Consider the following 15,632-nt stretch of genomic DNA (forward strand, 5'->3'; position numbering starts at 1 on the left):
CACTCAAACTCAGGTCCATTGAGTTAGTGATGCCATCCAGCCATCTCATCCTCTGTCGTCCCCTTCTCCTCCTGCCCCCAATCCCTCCCAGCATCAGAGTCCTTTCCAATGAGTCAGCTCTTCGCATGAGGTGGCCAAAGTACTGGAGTTTCAGCTTTAGCATCAGTCCTTCCAAAGAACACCCAAGGCTGATCTCCATTAGAATGGACTGGTTGGATCTCCTTGCAGTCCAAGGGACTCTCAAGAGTCTTCTCCAACACCACAGTTCAAAAGCATCAGTTCTTCAGTGCTCAGCTTTCTTCACAGTCCAACTCTCACATCCATACATGACCACTGGAAAAACCATAGCCTTGACTATTAGCCTAGACGGACTGATAGTTATTTATAAATTGCCTCCTTGTATAAGATTTGGGGATATGTATTCATAGCTAAGAGTTTCCTTTAGTTTTCTGATATGCATACCCTCTTTATTAGGTGTAGATAGCAAAGTTATGCTGTCTTGATAAAATATATTGGAAGGGTTTTCTTAGTTTCTTTACTTTGGAACAGTTTAACATAGCAGTGACTTATTTCCTGAATTTAGAAAAAATGTTTTTGACTTTGACATACTTCTAAATATTACTCATTGTTTGTTATTCTATTTAGATTTTCTTCTTTGGGTCAATTTTCATGAAAAAATTATTTGAAAGTCATCCTTTTTCTAAATGTTTAAAAATTTCAGTACAGCAATAAGTGGCTGTGTATGATTCCTGTTCCTCTTAATTATGTCCTTTTTTTTTCTTGATTAAAGTTATTGGCATTTAGCTTATATTTTGAAGGGAGGGAGTCCTTGAGAGTGTTGATCAGTCCTATTATTTCAATTTATTACATAGATCACTTCTACTATTTCTAACTTATTTTTTTTTATTTCTAACTTATTAATGTCTACTTTTATTGCTCTATTTCTTTTTTCTGTTCTACTTATTTTTTATATTCTCTTTGAATGTTTTGGAAGGAATGTTTAGTTAACATTTTTCACTCTGTTAATAGCAATTCAGTTCAGTCACTCAGTCACGTCAGAATTTTTGTGACCCTACAGAGTGCAGCACGCCAGACTTCCCTGTGCATTTTCAACTCCTGGAGCTTACTCAAACTCATGTCCATCGAGTCAGTGATGGCATCCAACCGTCTAATCCTCTCTCGTCCCCTTCTCCTGCCTTCAATCTTTCCCAGCATCAGGGTCTTTTCAAATGAGTCAGCTCTTCGCATGAGATGGCCAAAGTATTGGAGCTTCAGCTTCAGCATCAGTCCTTCAAATGAATATTCAGGACTGATTTCTTTTACCATTGACTGGTTGGATCTCCTTGCAGTCCAAGGGACTCTCAAGAGTCTTCTCCAACACCACAGTTCAAAAGCATCAATTCTTCGGTGCTCAGTCTTCTTCACAGTCCAACTCTCACATCCATACAGGACTACTGGAAAAACCATAGCTTTGACTAGACGGACCTTTGTTCGCAAAGTAATGTCTCTGCTTTTTAATATACTGTCTAGGTTGTTCGTAAGTTTTCTTCCAAGGAGGAAGCGTCTTTGAATTTCATGGCTACAGTCCCCATCTGCAGTGATTGTGGAGCCCCCAAAAATAAATTTTGCCACTGTTTCCATTGTTTTCCCATCTATTTGCCATGAAGTTATGGGACCAGATGCCATGATCTTAGTTTTTTGAATGTTGATTTTTAAGCCACCTTTTTCACTCTCCTGTTTCAATTTCATCAAGAGGCTCTTTAGTTCTTCTTTGCTTTCTGCCATAAGGATGGTGTCATCTGCATATCTGAGGTTATTGATATTTCTCCTGGGAATCTTGATTCTAGCTTGTGCTGCATCCATCCTGGCATTTCTCATGATGTAGTCTGCATATAAGTTAAATAAGCAGGGTGACAATATACAAGCTTGACATAATCTTTTCCCGACTTGGAACCAGTCTGTTGTTCCATATTCAGTTCTAACAGTTTGCTATGATCCACCTAGTCAAAGGCTTTGGCATAGTCAGTGTTGCAGAAATAGATGTTTTTCTGGAACTCTTTTGCTTTTTTGATGATACAACCTATGTTGGCAATTTGCTCTCTGGTTCCTCTAACTTTTCTAAATCCAGCTTGAACATCTGGAGGTTCACAGTTCTTGTACTGTTGAGGCCTGGCTTGGAGAATTTGGAACATTTCTTTGCTAGTGTTTGAGATGAGTACAATTGTATGGTAGTTTGAACATTCTTTTGCATTGCCTTTCTTTGGGATTGGAATGAAAACTGACCTTTTCCAGTCCTGTGGCCACTGCTGAGTTTTCCAAATTTGCTGGCATAGTGAATGCAACACTTTCACAACATCATCTTTTAGGATCTGAAATAGCTCCACTGGAATTCCGTCACCTTCACTAGCTTTGTTCTTAGTGATGTTTCCTATCGGGAGACCCAGGTTCGATTTCTGAGTCAGGCGGATCCCCTGGAGAAGGAAATGGCAATCCACTCCAGTACTCTTGCCTGGAAAATCCCACGGATGGAGTAGCCTGATAGGCTACAGTCCATGGGGTCGCAAAGAGTTGGACAGGACTGAGGGACTTCACTTTCACTTTCACTTGACTTCACATTCCAGGATGTCTGGCTCTAGGTCAGTGATCACACCATCGTGATTATCTGGGTCATGAAGATCTTTTTTGTACAGTTCTTCTCAGTATTCCTGCCACCTCTTCTTAGTATCTTCTGCTTCTGTTAGGTCCATACCATTTCTGTCCTTTATCGAGCCCATCTTTACATGAAATGTTCCCTTGGTATCTCTAATTTTCTTGAAAAGATCTCTAGTCTTTTTCATTCTATTGTTTTCCTCTATTTCTTTGCATTCATCACTGAGGAAGGCTTTCTTATCTCTTCTTGCTATTCTTTGGAACTCTGGTTACTGGCTCTTATTGGTTCCAGAGCTGGAGAAGAGCCTAAGTAATTGAATGCATCACCTTGTAATATTTGTACAAATGTTACTGAATGCATCACCTTGTAATATTTGTACAAATGTTATGGGGCTGCATTCACAAATGAGCTTTTCTTATGTAGTTGAACAAACCTAAGCCTTCTTGTCTTTTGTGTCATTATTGCTTTTGTTCCTCTCAGGCCAGGTAACAGCTTTTGGGAGGAAAAAAGAGGAAATATGAAGTATTTTAGTTTCATTGAACCCTGTTGCTCTTAACAAGGAGATGAACAGGTGGCATTCTCAAACTTCAGTTCTTTAAACTACCTCCTGGCACTACCAGATTTTAAAATTGTGATTTTTTTCTTATAGGAACATATTTTTCACATTGAATATATTATATGTAAAATTAAAAAAAATAAACTGAGTAGCAAATAAAAAAAAATAAAAGTGAAAAACAAAAAAACTAACAAACAAAAAAAAACATCATTTGCCATTTTTAAGCAGTTATACAGTTTCTGAACAATCTTATGGGCATAAGAGTAGAACTTACATAAAATATTTACCATATTTCCTTTAAAATAACTGAATGATTTAGGAATGAGTTTTATTTATTTTAATTGGAGGCTAATTACTTTACAATATTGTATTGGTTTTGCCATACATCAAATGAATCCACCATGGATGTACACATGTTCCCCATCCTGAACCCACCTCCCAGTACCATCCCTCTGGGTCATCCCAGTGCACCAGCCCCAAGCATCCTGTATCCTGCATTGAACCTGGACTGGTGATTCATTTGTTATATGATATTATACATGTTTCAATGCCATTCTCCCAAGTCATCCCACCCTCTCCCTCTCCCACAGAGTCCAAAAGACTGTTCTATACATCTGTGTCTTTTTTTGCTGAGAAACGAGTTTTAAATTGAATATATCAATTAGGTTGAAAGATATCATAAAGGTCACATAGGCATTTCAGATAAAATGGGTTCTTTGGTTCGAGAGGTGTAGAAGACACTACTAGGTTAAAAAAAAGTTGAAATAGGTAACTTTACTGCAGAAAGTAGTTTCTAGAGTCTTTCATATGCATTGTGAATCTCTAAATGGAAAGAAGAGATGTGGGGTGGGGGGAAGGTTTTCAAACTCATTAGCCATCTGCCCTCACACCCTGTTTTTTCCTATAAAAATTTGATGATACATCTTTGTAGGTTTGTTACACTTACCTGTTGTGTCTTCTAGTATCTTGTGGTACTTTTTCAGAAAAACTGATGTTCTCTTAACTTCTTCATTATATAGGTGAGAAAATTGAACTCTAAGGAAATTAAATAATTTTTCACAGCTAATTAAAAGCAATGAGTATTAGAACCCAAATGGGGAAAATCCCAGGACTAGTTTTTCCATTACCCTTCATTATTACTTGAAATATGAAATGTTACGTTCTCAAAATGTATTTCTTCTAATAAGAAGTGTTTTTACAGTCCCCATTAATAAATATCAGTTCAATTTTATGTGTATGTGTGTGTTTGTGTGTGTGTGTGTGTGTGTGTGTGTATTTGTATGTGTTTTTGGTATAAAATTAATGTATTATGTTTTTGATCCAATATTTTGTGCCTACTATGGGCTTACTTTGGTTTTGAATTAGAAAATCACATAACCGTAAAATCTGCTTTTTCTTTTGCAGCGGCATTAATTAGAGGAAATCGTAAAAACTGTGCTCAATTTTCTGGCTCCCTTGACTGGTTAATCAGCCGACTGGAAAGACTGGAAGCTTCTTCTGGTATGTTTTCCAATATCTCCTTTTTATGATATAGTATACCTTTTTTTCTATTTTATGTCATTTAAGACATACAAATAGATTCAATTTTTACTGATGGCTGAAATCATTGGTATTTTCATTAATTATTTCTGAAAAGCAATGTAAGAGTATCTTCATCATTTGCATTTATAAAAGAATGAAGTTCAGAAAGCCACTGAAGTGCCAGAATTCTCATTATTTTTCAAATCAACTCTTCCTAATGTACTAATACATTGGTGGTTTAGTCATTAAGTGGTGTCCGACTCTTGTGACCCCATGGACTCTAGCCTGCCAGGCCCCTCTGTCCATGGAATTCTCCAGGCAAGAATATTGGAGTGGGTTACCATTTCCTTTTCCAATTTAGCACCTTACAATACTCTACAGATAAAAATATTTGTTTGGGTGAATTGTTTTTGTTTTTTAGTTTAAGTGAATTTAATTTGAAAAAAAATAGATTGGTTTGGAATTCCCATTTAAAATTTTTCTTTAATTATGTGGACAGATTGGGGAAAAAAAATGGGTTTCTAAATCGTATAGGATAATAGTTTATTTTTTAATTTTTTTGAACAATAGTATTTTTATTCAGAGTCAAATCATAATATGTGATTATTGTTACTAAGTTGGAAGATACAAAAGCATAGAAATGCTTTTTCAAAAGTTAATCATGTTCCCATCAACCAGAGATATTTACTGTTAGCATTTAATAGCATTTAACTTGCTATTCCAAGTCTTCATTCCTTTTACTTTGTATTGAAATTTGTATTTCTATAGAAAAGTTTGTAAATATAAGTGTACAGATCAGTTCGTTTTCACAAATAGGATGTATTTATGTAACAACCGGTTAACAAACAGAATATTATCACCTATAAGAAACATACCCTGGAACCTTCTTCCAGAACCTTCTTCCACTCATTCACTCCTCTGCCCCAGCACCTAAGTATTAATGTCATAGATTTATTCTGCCAATTTTTGAACTCTGTGTAACTGGAATCATGCAGAATAAATTTTTGTGTGTCTGGTTTCTTTCATTCAGTATATTTGTGAGATTCAGTCACTAATTTATTTTAAAGGGCTTTAGTAAATACAAATAAAAGTCTGCATCATTGTAAAATAGTTAAAGACCATACAATCAGATATGTCTGTGTCTAACAAGAACGTTATTTTTGTATTGATGTTGTGGAGATGTACCCATGCATTCTGTGGTACAGCAGTTTGCCTCAAGGACATCCCAAGCTGAGTCTATTGCTCCTACGTCAGTTCACATAGTATTCCATTAGTTGCTCTTCTATAGTACTAATGCCCACTTCTGTTACTTATATTTCCTCTCCATTGCCTATACTAGTGGTGAACTCCTTCAAGTCGGGGGCTCAGTTTTATTCATCTTTGTGTTCTTTGCATCTACCATACTGTCTGGCACCTAGTAGGTACTTTATAGCATTTGTTGAATGAATGGTTAAATTCACTTAAGAAAATACTTCTCAATACAGAAATAATTCCATGGCTGTGTAGGATAGAGACCCATTCAGGGACATGTTTGTTGAAGTTGAATGACTAGAGAGATAGAAGTACAGATAGTTGTGGTCAAAGGAGGTTGGTTTTAAGTCAGAGAACAGAATTTCAGAGTTTAAGATTGAATAACTTAGAAATCTAATGTAAGAGAAATTTGAGTAACACTGAGTTCTAAGGCATTGCTGGATCATTGGGTGACAAAAATAAAAAAGCAGATTGTTGAGATAAAAAGGTATAATAATTATGAGACAAAGATTTCAGGGTACCACAGTGTGAATGAGATGACTATGAATCAATATAGAATATATTCATTAAGGAAAAACTGAAAAGCTACTATGAGGAAGTGATCAGATAGTAGTAAGATGATGGCAGGGATTGCAAAAATGGATAAATTCTTGATTCAAAGCATCTAGAGTTATTGGCAAGTTCCAGTGTATACAAAAAAGAGTATGCTGGTGTCTTTCACTGGCCCAGGGAGCATGTAGAAAGAGAAAGGAACAGAGCAACCTTCAGCATGAAGTATGAGTTCTATACGTTGCTTCACTTTTTAAAATATGCGCAGCAAAAAGAAAAAAAAAAAACTCAAAGGAAAAGGGGAGAAAGAGAAGGAAAAAACAGAGCAGAGCATCCTTTGACCTTTTTAACAAACAAAACTTGGGTCCACTTGTCCTCACACAGTAAAGCCAGTCTATGGACACTGGGTTGGATTGAACCAACATTAAATAAATCCAGCATTTATTGCAGGATGCCAGGCTGGTGGAATGGGCAGCTCACACTCCAAAGTGTGAGTGTGATGGCTTTCGGGGAAGCCATCAACAAAAGTGGGGGTGGGAGCCGCAGAGTGCATGATCCGCTCATGCACAGTTGTCAGATTGGTTGGCATCAAGGCGAAGTCTTCAGCATCATCAGCCTTCTAGTTTCAAACAGTATAGAGTCTATGTGATAGAAATAGGCAGCTTTCTTCTTTTTTTTAATGTTCTGCATTATCTAAAGTTGCCCAATATCACCACTGCATAAAGCCTTATTAGACTATCTAATCAGTTTATAAGAATATCCATTATGCATTTTTTTGGTGGGGTATGGGGGGATAAATTAGACAATGTCCCAAACTTCATGTGTGATTCTGTGTCTGGAGGGCATAAATTAGAAAATGTCCCAAACTTCCTGTGTGATTCTGTGCCTGGGCCAAATTTAATTGAAAAGACAAGATTTGTATAAAAAATACTGTTGATTGAGTTGATGTAATCCACTCAGGCTCGGTGTTTCTTTAGAATTTTTTTCAGCCCTTAAGATACTTTTTCAGAAGGTGGTTAAGAACAATCAGCTGCTCAGGAGGCTGACTATTTTTTTCTTATCTTTTATATAGTCTGTTCCCCCAGATAGTTTTGCAGGGATCAAAGTGGGCTTCTTGTGGATTCCTGCTAATTCCTCCTATACTTAGCAAGTGCCAAGAATGGTGTTCCTTCTGGGTTTAAGTAAAATAAGGGGCTGAGAGTGGTCCTGAATTGACAGAGTTTTGCGCTGACATACAGTACAGCTTTTGTTACCTACAAGCATGGCAATTTAAAGCGTCCAAAGATGTCACAGCTATTTCGTACAGAGCGTAAACCAGTCATTTTTCAAAGGAAAAGCTTTGTAGCTACTGGAATAATTTGTCACAGAAGATTGTGTTTAGGAAAGTCCTCCACCTTACTATCTACTTAGGTGTAATCAGTTGAGTTAGAAAGAGTATGGGCTCACAGGATATTGTATGAGATCCAGTATTAGGGATGTAGATATAGCTAACCTTCTAAAGTGATACTAGCAATCCAAGCAACACCAGTGATACCAGAGAAAGAGACCATTTTCTAGGAGATAGCCATAAAAAAGTGTCTTTAGCTCTTGATTGAAAGCCTTTGATTTTGCAGAAAGTCAGCTACGTTAAACCCAGGAGATCATGTACCTGAACCATATAAGAAACACTGAATCAGAATCACGGTGATATTGGAGACCTTTTAAAGAAGATCTTCTATGATAGTTTTTGGGATCAATACGTGTTTGACTCTGTAATACCACACAGTGATCATTTATTTGCATCCAGAGATTTCACCTCGAGCACATTATAGTGATTGATGTTTTTAATAATGATCTTGGGTCATCAAGATATGTAAATGATGTTTAATGCTGATGGGTCACTAAATATAGGGGAACAGAATCTATATTTTTCAATGATAGTCACTGTAAATGTTTGAAATCATGATGGCACCCCACTCCAGTACTCTTGCCTGCAAAATCCCATGGATGGAGGAGCCTGGTAGGCTGCAGTCCATGGGGTCGCTAAGAGTCGGGCACAACTGAGCGACTTCACTTTGACTTTTCATTTTCATGCATTGGAGAAGGAAATGACAACCCACTCCAGTGTTCTTGCCTGGAGAATCCCAGGGACGGGGGAGCCTGGTGGGCTGCCGTCTATGGAGTCGCAGAGTTGGACACGACTGAAGTGACTTAGCAGCAGCAGCAGCATTAGAAGTTAAAGATTACTAATTTGATAGTTAGCTAAGACTCTTGTCAAAAATTAGGCATTTTTGAATGACACTAAAACAGTCCGTATACAGCCCACAGTATTTAGTAAAGCATTAAGTTGTAACTGGAAAGGAAAAAGAGGGAAGAGAATGGGGAATCTGGATTTGGAGGGCTTCCTGTATTTTGAATGTGAAAAATGAAAAACGAATTCTCCCAAAGTAAAGTCCAAATGAACAAGAACATTCTTTTCTGAATGCAAACATGATTCAAGTTACTGGGTTATCCACAGTCTTTATCCTATTTCACAATGCCTTTCTACAAGCCCGTGTATGGGATTGATGGCAAACTACTTTTCTAGAAAATAGTTCTTGAAATATAAATGTTCAACTGTCTCATATTAGAGAAAAATTACCACTTTGCCACATAGAATTTATTTTATAATCATTTCCCATACTTACTGTTTAACCACATAACTTATTTCTAACAATAGGCATTAAAGTGTGAAGGAAAACTGAAAGTGACTAGGCTGAGAGCATGACTGGCTTTTTATTTTTTAATAAATTTATTTATTTTAATTGGAGGCTATTAATTTACAATATTGTGGTTTTTGCCATACATTGACATGAACCAGCCATGGGTGTACATGTGTCCCTCATCCTGACCCCCTCCCACCTCCCTCCTCATCCCATCACTCAGGGTTGTCCCAGTGCATCGGGTTTGAGTGCCCTGTTTCATGCATCGATCTTGGACTGGTCATCCATTTCACATATGGTAATATACATGTTTCAATGCTATTTTCTCAAATCATCCTATGCTTGCCTTCTCCCACAGAGTCCAAAAGTCTGTTCTTTATATCTGTGTCTCCTTTGCTGTCTCACATAATAGGGTCATTGTTGTCATCTTTCTAAATTCCATATATATGCATTAATATACTGTATTGGTGTTTTTCTTTCTGGCTTACTTCACTCTGTATAATAGGCTCCAGTTTCATCCACCTCATTAGAACTGATTCAAACGCATTCTTTTTAATAGCTGAGTAATATTCCATTGTGTATGTGTACCACAGCTTTCTTATGATTTGTCTGCCAATGGACATCTAGGTTGCTTCTATGTCCTAGCTATTGTAAACAGTGCTGCAATGAACATTGGGGTGCACGTGTCTCTTTCAATTCTGGTTTCCTCGGTGTGTATGCCCAGCAGTGGGATTACACTGCTGGCCCAGCTGGGCCAGCTGGGTCGTCATTGGAAGGACTGATGCTGAAGCTGAAACTCCAATACTATGGCCACCTCATGGGAAGAGTTGACTCATTGGAAAATACTCTGATGCTGGGAGGGATTGGGGGCAGGAGGAGAAGGGGATGACAGAGGATGAGATGGCTGGATGGCATCACCGACTCAATGGACATGAGTTTGAATGAACTCCAGGAGTTGGTGATGGGGAGGCCTGGTGTGCTGTGATTCATGGGGTCGCAAAGAGTCGGACATGACTTAGCGACTGAACTGAAATGCAGGCAGTTTTATTTCCAGTTTTTAAAGGAATCTCCACACTGTACTCCATAGTGGCTGTACTAGTTTGCATTCCCACCAACAGTGTTAGAGGGCTTCCATTTCTCCACACCCTCTCCAGCATTTATTGTTTGTACACTTTTTGATAGCAGCCATTCTGATGAGCGTGAGACGGTACATCATTGTCATTTTGATTTGCATTTCTCTGACAATGAGTGATGTTGAGCGTCTTTTCATGTGTTGTTTAGCCATCTGTATGTCTTCTTTGGAGAAATGTCTATTTAGTTCTTTGGCCCATTTTTTTATTGGGTCGTTTATTTTTCTGGAATTGAGCTGCATGAGCCGCTTGTATATGTTTGAGATTAATTCTTTGTCAGTTGCTTCATTTGCTATTATTTTCTCCCATTCTGAAGGCTGTCTTTTCACCTTGCTTATAGTTTATTTCATTGTGCAAAAGCTTTTAAGTTTAATTAGGTCTCATTTGTTTATTTTTGCTTTTATTTCCGTTACTCTGGGAGGTGGGTTACAGGGTATCCTGCTGTGATTTATGTCAGAGAGTGTTTTGTCTATGTTTTCATCTAGGAGTTTTACAGTTTCTGGTCTTACATTTAGATCTTTAGATTGGTGAAGGCAATGGCACCCCACTCCAGTACTCCTGCCTGGAAAATCCCATGGACAGAGGAGCCTGGCAGGCTGCTCTCCGTGGGGTCGCTGAGGGTCGGACACGATTGAGTGACTTCACTTTGACTTTTCACTTTCATGCATTGAAGAAGGAAATGGAAACCCACTCCAGTGTTCTTGGCTGGAGAATCCCAGGGACGGGGGAGCCTGGTGGGCTGCCGTCTATGGGGTCACACAGAGTCGGACACGACTGAAGTGACTTAGCAGCAGCATTTAGATCTTTAATCCATCTTGAGTTTATTTTTGTGTAAGATGTTAGAAAGTGCTCTAGTTTCACTCTTTTACAGGTGGTTGACCAGTTTTCCCAGCACCACTTGTTAAAGAGATTTTCTTTTCTCCATTGTATATTCTTGCCTCCTTTGTCAAAGATAAGGTGTCCATAGGTACATAGATTTATCTCTGGTCTTTCTATTTTGTTCCATTGATCTATATTTCTGTCTTTGTGCCAGTACCATACTGTCTTGATGACTGTAGCTTTGTTGTATATTCTGAAGTCAGGAAGGTTGATTCCTCTAATTCTGTTCTTCTTTCTCGGGATTGCTTTGGCTATTCGAGGGTTTTTGTATTTCCATACAAATTGTGGAATTATTTGCTCTAGTTCTGTGAAAAATACCGTTGGTGGCTTGATAGGGATTGCATTGAATCTATAGATTGCTTTGGGTACTTTACTCATTTTCACCATATTGATTCTTTTGATCCATTAACATGGTATATTTCTCCATCTATTTGTGTCATCTATGTTGCCCGGAAAATCCAACAGATGGAGGAGCCTGGTAGGCTGCAGTCCATGGGGTTGCTAAGAGTCGGACACGACTGAAGTGACTTAGCAGCAGTAGCAGCAACAGCATGATTTCTTTCATCAGTGTTTTATAGTTTTCTATTTTGGGGGGCTGCAAAATCACTGCAGATGGTGACTGCAGCTATGAAATTAAAAGACGCTTATTCCTTGGAAGAAAAGTTATGACCAACCTAGATAGCATATTGAAAAGCAGAGACATTACTTTGCCAACAAAGGTCTGTCTAGTCAAGGCTATGGTTTTTCCTGTGGTTATGTATGGATGTGAGAGTTGGACTGTGAAGAAAGCTGAGCGCCGAAGAATTGATGCTTTTGAACTGTGGTGTTGGAGAAGACTCTTGAGAGGCCCTTGGACTGCAAGGAGATCCAACCAGTCCATCCTAAAGGAGATCAGTCCTGGGTGTTCATTGGAAGGACTGATGCTAAAGCTGAAACTCCAATACTTTGGCCACCTCATGCAAAGAGTTGACTCATTGACAAAGACCCTGATGCTGGGAGGGATTGGGGGCAGGAGGAGACAGAGGATGAGATGGCTGGATGGCATCACTGACTCGATGGATGTGAATCTGAGTGAACTCTGGGAGTTGGTGATGGACAGGGAGGCCCGACGTGCTGCAATTCATGGGATTGCAAGGAGTCAAACATGAGTGAGATTCTGAACTGAACTGATATGTAGGTCTTTTGTTTCTTTAAGTAGATTTATTCCTAATTATTTTATTCTTTTTGTTTCAGTGGTGAATGGAATTGTTTCCTTAATTTCTCTTTCTGTTTTCTCATTGTTAGTTTATAGGAATGCAAGGGATTTCTGTGTGTTAATTTTATATCCTCCAACTTTACTATATTCATTGATTAGCTCTAGTAGGTTTCTGGTGGTGTCTTTAGGGTTTTCTATGTAGAGGATCATGTCACCTGCAAACAGTGAGAGTTTTACTTCTTTTTCAATCTGGATTCCTTTTAGTTATTTTTCTTCTCTGATTGCTGTGGCTAAAACTTACGAAACTATGTTGAATAGTATTGTTGAGAATGGGCACCCTTGTCTTGTTCCTGACTTTAGGGGCTCCTTTAGAAAGATGGCTTTTATAGAAAAAATGGCCAGGTCTTTATACCTCATAAAGGAGCATATATACAGAAGTGGTCTCCCTAGGCTCTAACTAACCAGCCACCTAAAAATTTAGTTGAGGAGTATGTGAAAGGGTGAATTCCCAAGGGCGGGTGGTCACTTGGCACCTGTTATGGTCGCTTCCCTGTCCTTGGAGGATTCTAGTACTCTCCTAAAATTATACTGGCTCCAGCCTCCTGGGCTGCTGCTACCCATTTTGCAGCCAAGGGTAAGCAGTTGTTTGACAGCAGCCTTATATTAAGACTTGTCCCACCTGTCCTGGGTACCTGGTCTCCGTCCAGGCTGCAGCCAGTATCTCCACCAATTCAAGAGAGCCTTTGTCTCCCAGGGGTTTTCTTGGGCAGTTCCTAGAATTCAGGTTTCCATCCTGCCTCCTTAGAGTCTCCATAGTTGGTTTGAAGATGGGAGTGTTCACTCCTTTTGCTGTTTTTGTTTCTCCCTGCATGTAGTCTTTTAGGGTGGCATTCCACAAAATCCGGGCTTCCCAGGTGACACAGTGGTAAAGAATCTGCCTGCCAGTGCAGGAGATGTAGGAGACATGGGTTCAGTTCCTGGATCTGGAAGACCCCTTGGAGGAGGAAATAGCAGTATTCTTGCCTGGAGAATCCCATGGATGGAGGAGCCTGGTGGGCTACAGTCTATGGGACTGCAAAGTGTTGGACACAGCTGAATGACTGAGACTCATCTACTCTACAGAATCCTGGTTAACTAGAGAAATAAAAGAGGAAATCTTTTCTTACAATAGCTGTATAATCCAGGAAGGACTCACTTAATAAAAATTGCGTATTAAAAACAAAATCACAGTGATCTCTACATTTTACAGGATTGGTTTCTAGTCCTCTTGGGTACTGAACTTCTGTCCCATTGCCATGGACAGAAATGAAGTTTCACCTTTTATTTTTAACTTTGTTGAAGTATAGTTGATTTACACATGAGCTTTTCTGTGTTGCTGCTGATCAATGGGTTTTTATTTTTTCCTGAAATTTTCTTCTAATCAGAGTTGTACATTCAGCATTTCTCTACTTTTTTCTATTTTTTAATTTTTATCCTCTGTTTAAAGGGAAACATAGTTTATAATGTTTCCTTACTGGTCCTTTTTATTTCACTTTATTTGTTTCTTATGTAATTTTGTTACAACCATAAAATAGTAACAGGTGTTTATATAACAATACTTGGATCCAAACCCTGTTCTAAAAACTTTGCATGTATTATTTCTCACAACTGATTCCAGAGGGTCTCCTGTGTTAGAGTCGCTACCAGTCTGATTCTTTTCACTCCTTCTCTGAAATGGACTGGTGAAAGTTTACCAGTGACTCTGGGTAAAATCTCCTGATTAGATTCTTCCTGGTAGGCAAAGTTAGGCCAAATACAAGACTTCTGCTCTGTGGCTTATTTCCAGTTTTTCCATACAGACTCTCAACAAATTTGGTTCAATCCTGGAAAGCCTTGGGCATGAGCCATGATCAGAAAGTAGGGCAGTTAAGTTTGATCCCAGATGGAGCTCTCCTAGTTTTAGAAGCCAAGTAACAAGCATGTAAGTCTCATGATAAAAAGCAAACTGAGCCATTATACTTCACCTGCAGGAAACACTGTGAGGAGCATACTGTCCCATCCCAGCACTTGGATGTTTCCAGTATCATTAAGTTCTTTCCAGACACTTCGTTACATCCTCAAAGATTTTTCTTTCTCATGACAATGTAAACAATTCAGGAAGTTACAGCCATAAACATTTTAAGGCAAATGGCTCTGAGAGTAGAGTTTATAGCAAGATCGTGTAAAAGCCTTTCACACCAGATTCAAGATGGGTTTTTGTGTATGTTTGCCTGGTATGTAGGACTCACTCAAGTTTTTAGTTCCTTTAAATGAAACTGTTCCATATACACATGTAGGTGTGGTGTGTTCTTGGGAGGAGGTGAGTTCAGGATCTTCCAACGTCACTTTTAGTCTTTCCATTCAGTCGCTCTGTCATGTCTGACTCTTTGCGACCCCATGGACTGCAGCATGCCAGGCATGCCAATGTCACTGGCTTGAACCAGAACCTAGAAATATTTTCTACTTTAAAAGTTTTGTGTGCTCCTTTCATTGAGTGGACTAAATTTTGGAAGAGAAGAACAGTTGACCCTTGAACATCCTGGGGCTCACGGTTGCCGACTATCTGTGCTACTGAAAATCCATGTGTAACCTTACAGTTGGCTCTGTATGTGCAGTTCTGCATCCACAGATTAAATCAGCCTTGGATCATGTACCACCGTAGTACATAGTTAGTGAAAAAAATCCACATAGAAGTGGGCTTGCCAGTTCAAACTGAGTTGTACATACTCCAGCAATAACTCACACTAACATCCTGATGTGATAACTTCTGATGTTTTTTGAAATGTATGTATTATTATACCAATAAATATACTTTACATAGTTGCAATCCTAATATATATCCAGTTTTGTATCTAGTCTTGAAAGTTTATATTATACATTTCTGTGTCATTATTAGAAACTTCACAAATCATTTCTATAAAAGTTTTTATGTTGCAGAAACCAGTACTCAAGAAACCAAGCACCACACTCAGAGAGTTGGAGAATTCAGGTTTATTATGCCGGCAGGCCCAGAGGAGTTAACACTCTAAGCTCTGAGCCCTGAACAAAGGGGTTACAGAGTTTTTATAGACAGACTGTAGTAGGCAATGGCACCCCACTCCAGGACTCTTGCCTAGAAAATCCCATGGACAGAGGAGCCTGGTAGGCTGCAGTCCGTGGGGTCGCTAAGAGTCGGGCACGACTGAGTGACTTCACTTTCACT

General features: G+C 38.8%; 1 protein-coding gene across 1 annotated transcript in view; it reads left to right on the top strand.

The window, feature by feature from the left end:
- Nucleotides 1-15,632, top strand: part of RYR2 (ryanodine receptor 2 (cardiac)) — an 826,801-nt gene that overhangs the window by 437,993 nt on the left and 373,176 nt on the right. Inside the window, exon 17 of the mRNA XM_010860117.1 lies at nucleotides 4,611-4,706. Within this exon, the coding sequence (XP_010858419.1) occupies nucleotides 4,611-4,706 (96 nt within the window). The remainder of the gene's footprint in view (nucleotides 1-4,610; nucleotides 4,707-15,632) is intronic.

Source organism: Bison bison, unplaced genomic scaffold, assembly GCF_000754665.1.
Source record: "Bison bison bison isolate TAMUID 2011002044 unplaced genomic scaffold, Bison_UMD1.0 scf7180017864462, whole genome shotgun sequence".
NCBI lineage: Eukaryota > Metazoa > Chordata > Mammalia > Artiodactyla > Bovidae > Bison > Bison bison.